Source organism: Nannospalax galili, unplaced genomic scaffold (assembly GCF_000622305.1).
Source record: "Nannospalax galili isolate Female #2095 unplaced genomic scaffold, S.galili_v1.0 scaffold173, whole genome shotgun sequence".
Classification (NCBI taxonomy): domain Eukaryota; kingdom Metazoa; phylum Chordata; class Mammalia; order Rodentia; family Spalacidae; genus Nannospalax; species Nannospalax galili.
Window position 1 is genome coordinate 429554 of NW_008334442.1, and position 18232 is coordinate 447785.

The following is an 18232-nucleotide window of genomic DNA, read 5'->3' on the forward strand; positions in this document are numbered from 1 at the left end:
ATTACCATAAATATTTTCTTGGAAATTTTGGAACGGTCCACCAAGGAGACATTTGGTGTTTGACTCGAATCCCCGTCAGTCAAACAAATTTATTACTTATTCAGCCAAGGCTCTTGATTACAAAGTAGTACATGATGGAATGCTTGAATATGTGGAACACTGAATCTGAGAGGATCCAAAGAGATTGCCCAAGCCAAGCTGAGAGAGGAGAGCAAAACTACTGAGCAAACCACCACTTCATAGGGATTGTTAGGTTCTACTTCAATGAAGGTTTTATCATTCACTGAAAGGAGCATAGACTACAAGCCTCCTGTGTCTGCCTCTCAGTACCAAGAAAGGCCACATACGCAGTGCTTTTAACAGAAGCAGCACTGAGTCACACAGCATGTAAACACATCTAAAAATGGATGATCACTCTTTTTTCTTTGTGCTTATTTCAACTGCAATTTTCTCAACTTTTTTAGAAGGTCACCAGCTTGCAAAAGTCTGAGGAGGACCATGAAAAGAACCAGACCTTTCCAACATAATCACTAGCATAACGAAATTGAAAGCAATAGATAATTAGATGCTACTATAAAAAATGTGTCCCCCACAACCTTTCTCAGAGATAGTCACTAACTGCTAGTTCCATTGGCTAGCCTTATGGTATTGAATGATATTCTAATACATTGATAAGCATTACTGCATTGGGATCTCATCATAGACCAACAGGATTTCCACACGTTTGCAATTCATTTCAACCCTCCCTCTCACCATCATTCCCATGTTATCATTCGTTTCCTCTGAGAAGATGACCAGGCCTTCTACTGTGCAGAGTTCCCTCACTGCCCAGCCCTGGAGCCCAAGGAATTCACCCTCGAGGTACGGACACCAGGTTTAGCAAATAAAAGCATAGATGACTAGGATTGGAGAAAGGGACTCAGCAGTTAAGAGCACTTACTACTCTTTCAGAGGACATGGGATCAGTTCCCAGTACCCACATGGCAGCTTGCAACCACCTGTAACTCCAGATCAAGGGGATCCAACCTTCTTCTAGCCTCTGAGGGTATTCTGAGTGCACATGGGTCACATATGTACATACAGGCATATACATAAAAATAAATAAATCTATAAAAATACAGATGGCCAGTTAATTCAGAATTTCCAGTAATAAGAAAGGCTACTTATGAGATTCCAATTTATTAGAAAGTCCTAAAATTATCTTCCAACTATATCCAGATTATACCATGGATTCCTACTTGAGGACCTGCAGGAAGGATATCATTCTGAAATAAAATTCTAATTTTAACATTGTGCTATGGTTGTGGTTCCCTAATGTTATCAAGGATGGCATGTAAGTCCCCTCATGAGAAAGACCTTTCTTTTCTCTAGACCAGTAGGACTTTTGATTTTGTTGTTGTGGTTACTTAGATTTGTTTTGGAGATGCAATGTTTGTTGAGCAAAGTGTGGCAACACTGGACCAAAGTGGGAAGAAACAAGGAACCAGAATATGCCGACATTCCTTTGTAATCGCACTTATTTGATCAGTTAGTTAGCCCTTGAGAGGGCAGGAAATGAAAGCACAGAGAGGTTGTGGCATTTGTAAAAGTTCACATAGCATAGTTGAAGCACAGTCTAGCGCTGACTGCTTCACAGACCTATGTTCTCTACCTTTCTCCCTATGCTTCTATCCCAGAGTCACAGGAAAAGCAACTTCTTGGTCCCCATGACACACCTGGAAAGGTAAAAAGGACTGTGATGGCTCACTAGGTAACGCACTTACTGTGTAATCATGAGACCCTGAATTGGAATCCCTAGAGCCCATGTAAAAGCCAGTGTGAATATCTATGATCCTAGTGTCCTTCCAAGGATATGGGAGGCAGAGACGGGAGAGTCTCCTGAAGCTGGCAGGCCAGCTAGCCTGGTGTACACAGCAGTGAACAACACAGAAATTCTGCTCAAACAAGGAGGAGGGCAAAAATCTATACCTTGGGTTCTCCTCTGACCTACACATGTGCCATGGCATGCATACAACTACACTCACACACATGCATGCACACACACATGCATGCACACATTCATATAAAAAAGAATGAAAGAAAAGAATGAAGAAAAAAGAGAAAGGAAGGAAGGGAGGGAGAGGGAAGGGAAGGAGGGAGGGAGGGAGAGAAAAGGAAGGTAGGGAGAGAGAGATAAAGAAAGAAAAGCAAGAAGGAGAAAAGGATGTTTCTATCTTTGGATGAATGCAGAAACAGACACGGAATAAGATGATGACTGACAGCTGGCACATTTGAGCAGGAGTGCTCTAGGTGGGACAGATGTGGTGGTGCAAAGATGTACAATGCTCTTGAACCTAGGATACACATAAGTTTGGTGCAAAAACATGTGCTTTGCCAGCTCTATGGAGTCTTAGAAGCCATGTAGGACCTATGTACAGATGTGTAGCATGACTGAAGCACTGGAACTCCTTGCCACATGCATAGCACATGAAGGACTTGAGGTCCAAGTACAATGTACCATGACTCTGTCACCAGGAGGCTTGACAAAGACATGGGAGCACTCGGGGAAGCTGCAATCTTGGTGCAAGCCAAGGGCTTTGCTCTGGGTAGATCTGAGGCTCCTCCTCCAACTTGTGTCATTTATAAAAACCCAATTTGCCAAGGGTGGCAGCCCAGCCTTAAGGCTAGAGCCCCTGTCACTGGGAGGGAGTTAAAGGAGGGGACTTCTGCCCTGAAGAGGAGCTTTGAGGAGTAGCAGGTCAATGGCCTCTAGAAAGGAAGAACAAGTGTGGGCTAGCTCTGGCTACAGCAGGAACATGGGGAATAGAGTGTATCTGTAGCTTCCCAAATACTCTATGCACTGTCTCTATGCTTGCTACTCTTTTCTTTTAAATATATTTACATATGTAAATTTATTTCTTTTATATATATATTTTAAAATACATGATACCAAGCCCATGCTTAGCTTACTTACATTTATATTCTATAACATATCTAGAAATATTTTTATATTGCTGGAAAACCTTATACCACATGATTTTTAATGGCTGTGTATTTTTATTATACTATATTTTATATTATTTCTTATTAAACACTTTCTAAAATATTGCTTCAAATATTTTTGCCATCTCGATGCTGTAAGGAAAAAAATCCTATGCAAATATTTGGGCACCTCTTTGGTAATACTCCTTGGCAAAGTTCTTAGAGAATCTCTGAATCAAAAGGTATTCATTTTGAAGATTGTTGATAGTACTAATTTGTCAACTGCTAAAGGGTTAACATTTTATGTATATGTGCCCAGGTAATTACCAACTGTCCTTTGTCTGGGAGAGCCACTGTGTCCTCTTACTTTTGTTCCTCAACACCAGTCTCCATTATCAACCTGTACTAAGAGTTCTCCTATCCCTTCCTTTGATATATGTGCTGCCAACCCATCTGCTTGTAGACCTGATGAGTTATTTGAAACTCAGTGGCACTCAACCACCTTTGGCTAGCTAAAACTTCCCTTCCTGATTTCTTCCTTATCCATTTGACTCCAAAACAACACACCCACAGCTGCTGAACATAATAAAACCTAATAGTCAACACCAAAGTCAAGTAAACAAGTGCCCTCTTTGCCTATAGTTTCTTCAAACTAACCCAAGCATAATGCCCATGGACCCTATAAAGGCATAGTCCCACAAGTCCTGCCATCAGTTCATATGTCCCACCTCTGGATGAGCTCCCTGCTGGCTCCAGCTGTCCCTCAGCCCCCCCCCCTTAGTGCTCCTAATGTCCATAAGAAATTTCTTTCTTTTTTGTTTTGATTTTACCCTATCATTGTCATCACCTCATCAACACACCTGAACCTTATATACATCCTAGTCACATATGTGTCAACATGTCTTTCTTCTAGCAGAGCTCTCCTAGTAAGTGATTATCATGGCTTATGACCAGTCTTGAGGGATATCTAAAGACCAAATTAGAAAGCAACATAATGATAAAAAGTAACACCTCACTATTGACAATAATCAGCTAACTCCAAGTCTCTCACCAGCGTTCGTTTGTTGCATCCAATCCCAGTCCAGAGCAATTTCTCTCAGACACTGCAACATAATTGCTCAAAAAATGTTTTATGATGTCAGACATTGTAGTACATACCTGTAATTCTAGCACTCAGGAGACTGAGGCAGAAGGATTGCTGTGAGTTCAAGTCAGCCTGGGATACACAGAAAAACCTTGTCTCAAAACAAAACTTATGAGTTAACAAATATTGTAGTTTAACCTTTCTTTCACAGTCAAAAGTTGTACAGTTATTAAAAAATATTTTTATTGACTGGAGAATCCATTTTTATCATATGCTGACCCCCTCCCCTCTCTTCGCCCCCATCTTATTACCCTCGTACTTCATGCCCTCTACTATTATTGGCGATTGATAGATGCTTGGAGAAGGAATGTTGCTTTTCCTCACTGGTGTGATGCCTAGTAGGTTGACCAGACTCCAAGGGATAGACTCTCACCCAAGAGCATTTAGGAAACACATATTGGACTTTATAGACCTTTAACAAAAGACAAGAACAAATTGTACAATTTCTACACAACTTTTCAAGTCCACCAAAAATTATCGAACATTTGCACTAACTAATAGTCTTAGTTATTGTTCAAAAATGACTAAATTGTGCTCCTTCCCCAGGACAGGTTGTGCCCCAGTGAGGGGAGCAAACAATTAAATCAAATACCTGAAAGTATTAGGTACAGGAATAGAGATTTGTGTATGATAAGCAGATTGTGCAGTCAACAGACACATCACCCAGAATACATATGTGTGCTGTACATGCGAAGCAACAAGAACTAAATGCCTGTGTCTCTCGGTTCCCACTTCACTCCTGCCTGTCCTCTTTCCTCCAAGCTCACCTTTAACACTTCTTCAGTTTATAGCCTACCCCTTTACTCTATTCTCAAACTGCAGCTAATTTAGAATTGGAACGATAAAATTGTAGAATGATGGAGGATGACTGTTAGTTGTACGTGACATGTTAGTTCATACAGAAAAAGATGGAAAGAAAATACTTCTATTTTTAAAAGCCAATTTTCTAAAGATCTCCTCTCTGGAAAGCACAATTCTTCCTTTAAATGTATCAAGACTCAGAAGAGAGATTTCAGAGTTTAAAGTTAGTGGTAGTTGTCTGAGAAACTGCTGAGTTACTCTTATATTTTAGCCCCTCCCACCTTCCTGAACTCTTGCCACCTTGCTCAGACTCTTATGAATGTAATGAGAGATACTTAGTTCTTACATAGAATGAATTCTTCCCTGAAATCCAGCTCCTTTTCCACCAAGTGAATTGTCTTGGCCACTGTAGGAAATCTGAAGTTGTTTCATAAGAAGCTGTTTTTCTCTTTTCTTTAACCAGTGGAGCCCAGTTACTGAAATGCCAATTCCCTAACAAAAACTCTCACAGATCCAAAGAATACACCATTTTGAAGTTCTTCAGTGTCCAACTCAAGTGTCTTTTCTCATGTCAGCCAATTGTTTTTTAGCATGTCTCTTCAAAAGGTCTGCTCCCAGGTTCTATCCTCTCTATTGAGGATGAGACCAAGAGAAAAGAACAAAAGGTAAATAAATGGTCAGGTCTCAGGATGGATTGATTACCTATTTTTACTGACCTCCTCATCCTTTCTGGATTATTTTGTCCTGTCCTCACAGGCAAATGACTAGAAACATTATGGTGAGGGAGGTGGGTGGTCCTGCTAACTCAGGACCTATGGCTAGTTCACGTTGCCAATCTCAAGTTTTACACCCCTTGAGATAGGTACTTGTTAGAAGGTTTTGTGTAAATGGTGGACATCCTTTTGTGCTACGAGGTGTGTGTGTATGAATAAAAGCAGCAGGAGACAGAGAGAAAGAGAGAGACAGACAGAGACAGAGGAAGAGGAAAGAGAGGTGTATGTATTGTTAGTGTGGGTGTGTGCACATATGTATATGTGTGTATATGCACATATATGTGTCAGCCAGATGCTGACATCAGTGTCATTCCTTGATCACTCTCCACTTTAGAAATGGAACTTCACAGAAATATTCTTGCACTGTGCATAAAGATAAAGGCAGGCAATACCACAAGCCAAGAACAGGACATTTCACTGAAATCACCATTAGGTCTAGAAGCAAAATCTTTTCTAACAGCCTCACTCAAGATGTGTCAGGGAGAGAAAGGGAAAGGTAACCTCCAGAAGCACACTATGCCTGGAGACAGGGACCAATTTTAATAAATCAGAATGGAACATGAAAATGTCAACTTAATCAAGCATTTAAATTTTATTAATCAAGCCTAATTTTTATGAGTGCAAATAATCACTGAAGCTGGACAAATTTGTTCTCGATTGCATCAGAAACATAATTTTAATATTTAATGGACTGATGAATTTAAATGGAGAATTATCTTTATGAAACATGCTCTTTATAATTTGCCATTAAACGAGAAATAAAAAAAATCAACATAAATCTTACATAAAGGTTATTTAACTAAATGTTGGTACTATAAATATTATAAATGCACTATACACTAATTTAGCAATCGCACAGTACACTACATAAAGCAGAAATGATGAGTGAACCAGGCAGGCTTTTGGGAGAAGAGAGAGAGAGAGAGAGAGAGAGAGAGAGAGAGAGAGAGAACTCTGTGTTGCTGCAGGAGCTCAGGATCTAACCATTATGGGGTTGGTGTGAGGTTCCCGAACATTCTTTTCACTCAGGCTTTTATGCTACAATTCACCATTCACTACACACATTCTTTCTAGCCCAAATGTAGGCCCAAACCCACTAGGGCTTTCTTTTGTGAAGATGGTTCTTTTTATGGAAAAAAAGATAAAAAATATTTTTATCATTACTTATAGGAAAAGATACAAGCAGAGGACCAAAGACTTTGCACTGGGGTTTTTATATTGACATGTTTCGTTTGTAGAGTTGAATATTCTGTCATAATATTCTCCATCTTTAGAACATTCTAGGTGAAAAATATAAAAAGAAAAAACTCAATGTTGGATTGCTTTTTCCCTGCACATAAATGCCCATCTCACCTGCTCCCTCTATGACACCCAACATGTTGCTTAAAATAGGTACTGTGAATCTCATAAAAGGTGAATCAAACCTAAGAGGCCAGTATGATTCAGAAGTTTGCCAGTATTAAGCTCTAATAGAAATGCTTCATTTAGAAGTACTATGCTTGAAGAGCCCCATTATTTCAAATATGTAGTATTTATCTGTGATACATTGCACTAATTATGCATTTACCTAAAATAGAGATGGCCTATGGAAGCTTTGATGTTCCCAAACATATGATGGGATTAGAGCAAAAGACATTCAGGAGCAGATAGCAGGGCATGCACTCTAATAGAGGCCACAAAATTCTCGCTTCTACTGTTGCAGAAACTGTGCTAAATAAATAATGTGGAGCCTACATAAGGCAGCTCAAAGGCATAAAAATTATTAAGGTTTTCAATGTTTGAAATATTTCAAATTATGCCTTAACTGTTACAGAGTTTCAGTTCTGGAATGAAACTAACTTTCAACATAGGTTAAAAATGACATTTTAAAAATTGAACTCTTTATTATTTATGAACAAAAAATACTTTACTTTGAATACACTTTTATAAAACAGATTAGTTTTGATTTTTTGTTTTTGTTTTTTTTGTCGTTGTTGTTTTTGTCTTTTTTTGTCTTTTTGAGACAGGGTTTCCCTATAGCCCCAGCTGTCCTGGAACCCACTATGTAGACCAGGCTGGCCTCAAACTCACAAAGATCTGCCTGCTTCTGCCTCCTAAGGGCTGGGATTAAAGGCATACACCACCACACCCAGCTATAAAGCAGATTAGTAATGAGTCTACCTATCTTTTAATTTTATTTGCAAAGTACATCAAACAACTCAATTTTTTTGGCCTTTTTGTATGCCTTATTTTAACGTGGCAAGTAATAGTTTCTAGAAAACATTATTTTTAAAAAGCATCTTATAGGTTAATAGTTGACCTCTTTCCCCTGTTCAGCTGAATTAACATGCAATATCCTAAAGACATTAAAATTAGAATTTTCCTGCAAGCAAAAAAATACAATACATTGCAAAGCCTTTAGATGGAGACATAGTTCAAATAAACACTGGAACTCTCACAGTGCTTTGTGTAAGAATGAACATTTAAGAAGCCAAAGAAGGAAATATGAAAAGAAATTCATTTAAGATGCTTATGTTGATTATAGAATTTGTATTAGTTATTGTTTAGCCTTTCTGAATGGAAAAGGTTTTCTGCATATTAAGCTGGCACTTAAGAAATGAAAGGTTACATCCTCTTGGACAGTAAATTTACTGTCCTTGCACCTTCTAGCAAAGCATATTATACGACAAACAAGAATGCTGTTGATGATGCAGAATACAGACTGTATGTAATCAGTGGCATGAATCAAAAGTCATCTGATAGCCACATTAAAGCTACATTTCCTATTAAGAATCAGACTAAATTACAACATGGCACTTCCCAGAATGAGCCACGGAAATGCATTCTCCAAGAAATAATTGTATTTGAGTGTCTGTAAAAATCAGGAAGTCTTTTAGCAATGAGTACTAATGCTTTTCTTTTTAGTCTCCCTCCTTTTGTATTGCAATATATTCAGCTTCACTGGCAGGCCTATCACACTAATTATTATTACATCTAGTGCTTCAGTTATCTTGATGACTACTGTAGCTGAAATACTTCAAGGTCAAATCCTTAATAGCGTGAATCAAACTAAGCAGCCGTCATACATTCGGTTCCGTTGCTTTGAGATCTACATGGAAGAAACAGTGGATTTCAGACCTATTTATGAGTATTATAATTCTTACAAATGTGCAATAAATTATTTGTGCAATGTAATTATTATATTCATTTTGTAAGTTTCTTCTCAAATATTTTGTCAGAACTAGGGCAGAGTCCAATCGTAAAAATATGTCTGCCCAATCCAAGCACATCTGTAATGATATTGTTGATGACAGGCATCCTTCAGCCAGACCTGTGGTATTTTTAGGTGTTCTAAAATCATTTAAGTGGTTATATGCATTTTCTCAATCCACGGATATTTATAACTACATATTACACTTATACCTGTAATAAATCCATTAACACACAAATGTATGTACTGCTTGGTTTACACAGTTATATAATGATATAAGTGAAATCCAGGCCATGCTGAGGAATGTCACTCTCTCCCATTTCCTCCATATGTCTAGGGTGAAAATGGGCATTTGTTCTGTGATATATCCAAACAAAAGCACCTGTACACCCAGGACACTCTATGAATATAAATTTAAACATGAAACGTTTGACAGTTTTCTTACTTTAATATTTTAACATTGCTACTGTATACTTGGCCACTGTGGTACACATTATATGTGTTGCTTTTTTATTTAAAGATTGTATTTGAGTGAAGCAATTTGAATTGTGCAAGTACTCCTTCTGAACCTAGCAAAACATCCATTTAATTCAAAGATTATTTTCAAAGCAAAGCGTATAAAAGAAACCATCCTGTGTCAGCATTGACTTTGGAGCAGTTTGGGGTTCACAGCATCTAATGTTAATAGGGTTGACATCATCACGAACGTTCTTCTGGTTCTTTCTAATTTAATGGGTTTTAAATAAGTGAAAGACATTATTACTAAAACGATCATAAAATAGAGTTTTAATAATTTTTCAAGGACCTTTAAATGTCCTTTTGTTACCTTGGGTTTAAACGTGTTCCCTAAATTGGTATTACAAAGCAGTAATTAGAAACCACCATCCTACAATGATTTTAACAATGGAGTGTACCTGAATCCACCTCTTTTCATTCTTTTCTGGTGTTGTTCTTCTATTAGGTCCTTTTGGTCATTTTGTTTACATATTATTAGTGGAATAATTTTAAAGATATTTTTATTCATGTCAGCAGGATCATTAACAATTCAGTCAAATAAAATTTTTTATTCCCTTGAAAGTTTCAAAATGTCCAGTTGGATTGGATTACAATGAAAAGTCTCATACTATTTAAAGAACTCCTTCACAACTACTTAAGATAGGTTATATACATACAACTTTGTTCCATTTTGAAAAGAGATTTTAATGTACAGCTATATATTGCATTTCCTATGCTAATGATAAATGTTCAGCAAATATTGAATACTGAAGAAAAATATTATCTTTTAAAAATAATGTTATCTGCTTATTCTTTGGCTGTAATGTAGCTGGCACGCTGCATTTGGGGCTGTCTATGTGTGTTTTTTAAAATGTCATCTTTATTAGTATTACATTCAAAGAATAGTACCAAGAATCAGTTTCTTTCAAGACCTTCCCCCAGTGTGTGGCATATAAGTCTGTGACAAGCGACATTACAGAAGGTCATGTCACTTTTAACTGCTTGCATTACATCTTTCTGATTTCCCTAGTGCCCTTCCTTTGTTTGATTAATACTACTTGCTTTCAAGCAAGGTATCAGAAAGCATAATTTGGAAAAAGGATTCTAGAGTCAATCTTAGAGATTTCCCTTTAAGAAAAAAGAAAAAAAAAGCCCAACTTTTTAAGTGTATCTTTTCTAACACTTGCATTTTTGTCACTCTTTTCATTTTTTCCCATAGGAGAGCTTCTCTCTCTCTCTCTCTCTCTCTCTCTCTCTCTCTCTCTCTCTCTCTCTCACACACACACACACACACACACACACACACACACACTCTCTCTGTCTCTCTCTGTCCTTCTGTCTGTCTGTCTATGGGTGTGTGTGTGTGTGTGTGTATGTGTGATTAAATTGTTGCTGACTGCTGACAAATGTTTGGGCAACTGGACTTTGAATACTCGAAAACAAAACTGTGTAGTGCTTACTTTGTTTTATTTGAAGAGGAAAGAACTGGGATTTGAGATGTGGACTCCTGTATTTTATTTGTTTTCCTTAGTTAAGTGCTAAAACTCCAGTACTCTTTTTAAATAGCAGGTGTTGTTTGAGTTCTCTGGGAAGGTTGCAATTTTGTGCAGTCATTATGTGCTTTGATGATACATACAGTTTGCTTTTAAAAGCTCAGTTTGCAGTTTCTGCACTCATTACATTTGGCTGGAGCTTGTATTTTAAAGTGCAGCTCGGCTTATAAGATACACATACCAGCAGAGTCGTCCATTTCACTGGGCCACTGAACTCTGAAAATTAGATATGAATGCATCATCACTTTAATTTAGAATCTTCATCTATGCTTCTACTATATCCCAAATGTGTATTTCTTAGTGTCGTTAAAACACATGAATCAGAATTTTATATCATTCAGAACACAGAATATTTAATCCAGAAAAAAAGTGTGTAATTCAGTTTCCAAAATCTAATGTTGAAAATACTATATTGATGTTTTGCTTCTAGCACTATCTAACATTTTGTTACAGGAACTGTGCAAAGACTTTACATATATAATTTCACTGGGTCCTTAATCAGCACTGGGGATAGGAGCTATTGTCATCTCCATTTTTCAGGGCATTTTAAGCTTCACCTGAACAAGTACTAGTGGGGTACATTCTGGAGTGGTGTGAAGACATCAATAAGAAGCCATCTGTGTTATAAATCCTCATGTGTAAATGCCTGTGATATAACATTCAAAAGGCAATAGAGGAAGGGAGAGCCCTGGCTAGCACACAACACAAAGGCCTCTTGCAACACAACCCTTTCCTGCCAAATGTAGAAGCAAATGGTTGTACTGGATGGTTCTGGTTGCACATTTGTAGAGTAATTATGTGGAGCCAATTACTTACTTGTGCCAGGTAAGAACAGTTTGGGTTCTGCAAATGAAGAACCTGATTCTGTAGACCTCTTTGAGTCAGTCATACTTGAACATAAGATCATTTGTAAAAGGTATAAATTAGGCTAGTGGTTTGTTTTAGTATTCAATGATATTATGACATTTTAGAAATTAATTTGCTAGTGGTGATCCCATGATCTTAAAGGAATCTGTAAATGGATTTCTTTCCCAGGCAACTGTTGGAAAGAATTTTGAGGATTTGCCTTTATTCACCTACATCACTGATTAGATGCAAATCTTTCTTAGTGAGTTACGTCAGGTGTGTGGAATAAAAAATAGACACTATACCACAGATTGTGTCTGAAGTAGGAAGAATCAGAACCAGGCCAAGTGATGCCGGCTCATAATTGCAGCACTTGAAAGACTGGGGCTGGAGGGGTTACACTCAGACCAAAAAAAAAAAAAAAAAAAAAAAAAACTGTCTTAATAAAAGAAAAACAAGTAAAAGGATGTGATAGACAGTGCTTTTAAGTATTTGTTAAACCAAAATATTTCTTGAGCAACTGCTGTGTACTTCGCCATCCTTGAAGCATAATCTGACACATTTTGCCTTCATAGAGTCTGAGGTATGATGGTAAGTACTGCAGAGAGTAGGCATATAATATAATTTGGTTTGGGTGCTGAGAATGAACCCAAGCCCTTGCACATGCCAAGCAACCACTCTACAACCACTTGAGACCATAATACATTGTAATCATAGCTAGCTATAATGTTGCTTGGATTTATTTTCCTTAGCATATTTGATATGACTCTGCATGGGAAATTTTAACAAAAAAAAATTCTTCATGAAATCTTAATTTTTTGGTCTTTTGGAGACAGGGTCTCCTTGTAGCCCCAGCTCTCCTGGAACTTATGTAGACCAGAGTGGCCTTGAACTCACTGAGATCTGCCTGCCTCTGCCTCCCGAGTGCTGGGATTAAAGGCGTGCACCACCATGCCCAGCTAAATCTTAATTTTTAAAGATAATTTTACTAGTTGCATACAATCATTTTTAGAAAATCTTGTGAGGGATCAGTGAATTCTTTTGTTCATCATAGTATCTGGAAACATTGTGACTGTTGTTCCTTTTACCCTCCATCATAAACAATCCAATTTGGAATGGCTTACCCTATATTACCACAGTTATACATTGTTACTATTGTCTACATATTTATAATATGAGTACTTCAAGTTGAAGAAAACTAAAAGTCAATGGGAAAGAATATCTGATAATCTCTACTTAAGTTCTACAGGGCCGATAAGAATATTGATGAAGTGTCTATATACTTACTCATCTTTACATTCATGTATTACCTAGCTCAGTACTCTTGAAGAAGTAGTTTATAATAAATGCTTATGGGGGGGTCTGAATATACAGTATCAAGAGTGCATATTTCTTGTCAAAACTGAATTGCTTCTATGTCCCCAAAGTAGTGTAGGTTCTTAACACACATTGGAAACTGTATTGTGCTACAAGGTTTATTTTGATGTGGTGAATGTCAGAGAGAAAGAATACAAAGTTCTATTATGTAAAATATGACATTTGATTAGGAACAGTTTTATACGTTTCAGATACTTTTTATTATATATTGGTTCATGAGAACTGGAAGTTTGCATTTGAATTATTTTTTAAATCATGTGATGCTTTTAGAAGACAAGAAAAAAAACAACATGTTATATTGGGTTATATAGTTCTGCATAATAGTCTTGATTTTTAAAGTTTTCATCCATAAACAATTTCTTTTCGTATTAAAAAAATCACATGAAAGAAAGATTAGGTGTCTCTATCTTCTAAAGTTATGAGCTTTGTAAGAAAGTTTTTTAAATACTTGATGTCCTAGTTTGTTCTTCATTGCTGTGACAAAACACTCTGACCAGTACCAACTTGGGGAGGAAAGGGTTTATTTGTCTTACATCTCCCAGGTCGCACGCAGTTCATCAGGGAGCCCAAGGTAGGAACTCAGGGCAGGAACCTGGAGGCAGGAGCTGGAGCACAAGCCATGGAGGAACGCTGCTTACAGGCTTGCTCCCCTGGCCCCTGCTCAGCCTGCTTTCTTATGCAACACAGGCCCACCTGCCCAAGGGTGGCACCACCCACAGTGGGCTGGGCTCTCCCACATCACTCATCAAGAAGATGCCCCTCAGACATGGCCACAGGCCAGTCCAATAGAGGCAATTTCCTGATTGAGGCTCCCTCCACCCAGGTGTGTCAAGTTGACACTAAAGCTATCCAGCACACTTGATAACTGTGATTCAATTAATTCTATTTTGATAAATTCAGACTGTATTTGAAAAAAGTAACATAAGAATTAGAAATTATGTAGTGCTATAATTACAGTCATCTGAAATTTACCTGGAAAATACCCTTTGCCCTCCCAGAGGTCTTTTATATTTTTATATTTAACTTTCCATGAAGTATACACATCTGCATGTTATTGTGGGAAAAATCATTTCCAAAAATGCTGAAATTAAGTGAAATATTTGTTTGTTTGTTAGTTTGGTCAGTCCTCTTGTGTGTAACCCAAGCTAGCCTGGAATTCACTGTATAATACATACAAGCCCCAAACTCACTGAAGGTCTCCTGCCTCATAAACCTCTGTTTTTAATGCCTACAGTTATATACTGACCAAAGGAAATAAAAATTGTTAAATCCAAAATGAATTTTCCATTAAAAGTATACATGTATATGAATTATGTGCACATCTTATATATACTTGATTATAGAGCATATTTCTACTATGTTTAAAACATATTAAACACATTTAATATATTCATAATCTTTATAAAAAATCACAAACAATTAAAATGAGAGTTTCAAGTAACCCACAAAATCAAAAGTAGGACAGAGTCAAATTTGATTTTCTACATAAGAATTAAAATTTGAGTAATAAAGACACTCTTAGTTTTATGCCACAGATCATCAGCATGAATCAATTAATAGAGATAATTTTTTACCTTAAATTGGGCAAAAAGTAAATTAGAACTAGCAGAGCTGTTTCATGCTTTGTTATCTAGCTCTATGTTTAAAGTGCCTGAATACAGACGGTAGAATAGATAGAAAGGAAATTTCCTGGTTTAAAGTGACCCCTAAATTAATGCTAGTTTACCTTATGCATATTTCAAATTTTTTGACAGCAAACATTTCACATGAATAGTGTTCCTCTGGATTCAGTTCCTTGGCTTTAATCAATTAAACACAGAGCACATCCCTAATCTTCATCTCTAGATGAAGCATCAGCTCTTAGAGCATGTGTTTCAAATGTTAATAAAGTTTTCACTTCCAAAAGGTACAAAATGACAGAAGAAAAATTCTCTCCTTTAAGAGCACAAAAACAACTTGTGTTTCTGTCTGCAGGTAGTGGAGGACATGCTAGAGGACGAGGAAGAAGACGATGACAAAGATGACAAGGTAATTATCTTTCCCAGTACTTAGGTACCTGGGGATGGGAAATGTAGACATGACACTGTTTTCACAGACAGTTAAAAAAGGAATTGAAGTGTTTGAGTCCAGAAAATTGGACAGTGCTGTTTATCATCCTAACAATGCCACTGCATGTTGCAAAGAGGAAGAGATGGCTATAAATCCTCTTTGCTTTTGTCCAGAGCTGGGTCAAATATTTTTCTGCCAGGAAAAAAAAAAATCAGCTTGTCTGGAACTTGATAGCTCTTGTGAAGATAACAGCAGTGACAACTGTTTTTGAAGGACAAAAATTTGTCCTATCTTGAATGTTAGAAATCAGTCTATGCTTTGGGGGAAAAGGAATGAGAAAATAGTAGCCTGTGTGAGTTGGGCATGGATAATGCCATCTATAATTTTAAAAGAATTGCTCAGCAAAAGAACACGTGTGTGAAGTGCTCAGGAGGACATTTAAATAACCCACGTGCTCACTCGCTGCCCTTGCCTAGATTTGTAATGGCTCTGTGGCTCCTCCATCAGGAAGACTATTAGGAGGAACTTGCCTACCCACTGCTAGTTGGCTTGAGATTAGTGACCACAGTAAACAGTAGTTAGCTTCTGGGACTGTTTGGAACAGTTGTCCTGCAGGGAGAGGGGATGACCAGAGGAAAGAGTTAGAAGGGCCTTGCACCACTGCAGCAGTGGTTGGGCGAACAACTTTCCATGGCAAGGAAAATAGTAGCACTCTGACACTGTGATCTCTGGGCATTAGTAGGTGTCCTAAGGTGAGAGCAGGAAACAAGGGAGAGAATATTAATTATTTGCACATCGTTTGGCATATAAAAGCAGATTTTGATCTTCACCAGATACTGACTTCTGTTATAGTAAAGCAATGATTTCTTTTTGAAGAAAGGAGAAAAACAATGTATCTTTATTTGTGTCCTTGACCTTTGATTCTAGTAGAGATGTGCAGTTATATCCCGGTGCAAGAATTTGTGTTGGAAGCAAGCATTAGAAATGTCAAAAGGAAAAAAAAATCACACTGACTACTTCACCTCGCAAATGATCTTTTCTTTCTGACTAATATTCAGTGCTTGACAGGAAATGGAAACACACATGCTTGCTCCCTCTCCCTTCTCATGCGATTTCAAACATTTTCAAATTGATAGAGCGTTCATGTGAAAATTTTCTTCTGTACATCATTCAGTCATTAGCATCATGATCAAAAATAAACTAACCAAAATTTCCTGCCTGCAAAAAAACACATATGTGCTTGTTTTTAAAGTTAAATAGCACAAGCATACACTCCTGGCAATAAACGATATGATTTATTGTTAAGGTCAGTTGTGGAGCTGTGGAGAGCTTGTATTTTAACTCAACATGCCAGCTCTGAATCATCATTTCTCTGCTGATAAACACTGAGCTGCCATCCATTTATGGCCATTTTCCCTTGCTTGTTGCTGCTTTATTATTAAAGCTACCATAAAGATCCATCCCAGCAGCAGGCCTTTCCCCAGAAATGTTAATAAATGGAAACCCTCAGTGAAGTCTACTCTTTCAGTATCCCTGCTTGAAGTCAACCCATATATTTTTATCGAGTTTGTTGGTATTCTGTACCTTTTTATGCCTGTTTTTTAACAGAGAAGATGTTGGGCATAGGAAGACACTCCTGGTTAACCAGCTCACCAAAACATAGATGTCAGTGGAACACATCTGGGTAGGAACACCAAATCTCTGGAGCAGAATCTATAAATGACCGTGATTGGCCGTCTGAAATTGACACCTTGGTTCTAGCACATTTTCAGATCTAGTTACCAAAGTTGATTGAAAGTGAGTGCTTCAGTTACTGTGTGAATTCATCTGCGTTTGTCTAAACCTGATATGGACAAACAATGTGCTTTCCCTGGGAAGGGGGGTGGGGTGGGTTATGAGCTGAGTTTTTCATAACCCTGACCTTTATTTGAATGATACATAAGGAGGAGGTGTATTTTTTCTTTTTGACCGTAATGCAATTTATAGCATGAAAATGGCACCTGAATCCAAAAGAAAATCGTGTGTAGTGTCGAACAATAGACTTTTAAGTTCTATTAGAGTAGACATCTTGAAATGGAAAGGTTTTGCTATAAGAAATAGAATATGGAAGGTTCCTGCAAGTTTCCATCTACCAGCTCCTATCCCTTGACTGGCTCTCAGTAATATACATGTAAGTCTTAGCTATCAGGGTATCTGAATGGAAAAAGGGTAATTTCCTTCTTTAAAAAAATTCATTGGTTCCTCTATTTAAACTTTGTGTATAGAGTCATGCGTAATGGAATTTCACAAGAAAACAAATGTGGTTTTCACCATACGAGCAGGTACTGACCTCTAGCTCTCATTATTTCTGTTTTCTCATATGGTATAATAGTGGGGTCAGGTCAGTGAGCCCTCTTATAGGATAAAAGAAAAAAAGATTAATAAATGTGCCAAAGCCTCACTTTAATTGAACCTGAAGCATATGTTGCAAGTATGTAAAATATGTCCCAGATGTTTCACCAGGGCTGGTGTCTTGGCTTTCCCTGATTACCACAAGGCAGCTATTAGTCTTATAACCTTTGGACTTGGGGGTAAATGGGGTATTACGTGGCACAGAATGAGAGCACCTGTTTTCCATTCAGCAAAGACCCCTGGCAGGCTTTGCCTAAGCCCGGGCACATGTTTTCACTTAGCAGATTGTTGGGTGATTATGAAAAGTGTCTTTCTTTAGAGCAGCATTGATATTAGTCATTCACAATGAAAGGGCAAGTCATTGGCTACTTGACAAGGTCCGTGTGGGCATAAGTTGAAGTCCTTCATTTCGTTTGAGCTTGGAGTTCCCTCAGCATAATTATATACGTGGAAAAGATACAGGTATAAGAAGTTGAAGCAGATAAAGGTTATAATTACTCCACAGAATACTTTTGTAACAGCCTTTCTTTAATGCTAAATTGCATGTAGGAAGACTTTAGTTAAAGTTGGTCAAGTTAAATTGTGATTTACCTGGATGCCCAGATTTTGAGGTTTTTCCAGATTATGGCCTTCCAGGATTTTTTTTAAAGTT

At 37.6% G+C, this 18232-nt stretch overlaps 1 protein-coding gene across 9 annotated transcripts in view; it reads left to right on the forward strand.

The window, feature by feature from the left end:
- The window catches only part of Mctp1 (multiple C2 and transmembrane domain containing 1), a 407885-nt gene that overhangs the window by 318872 nt on the left and 70781 nt on the right, over positions 1-18232 (forward strand). For all 9 annotated transcript variants that reach the window (XR_003848888.1, XR_003848889.1, XM_017797207.2 and 6 more), the window contains one exon: positions 15115-15168. Coding sequence is in view for 7 of the 9 variants with exons in the window: in XM_017797207.2 (XP_017652696.2) it covers positions 15115-15168 (54 nt within the window). In the remaining 2 variants the exon portion in view is untranslated. The remainder of the gene's footprint in view (positions 1-15114; positions 15169-18232) is intronic.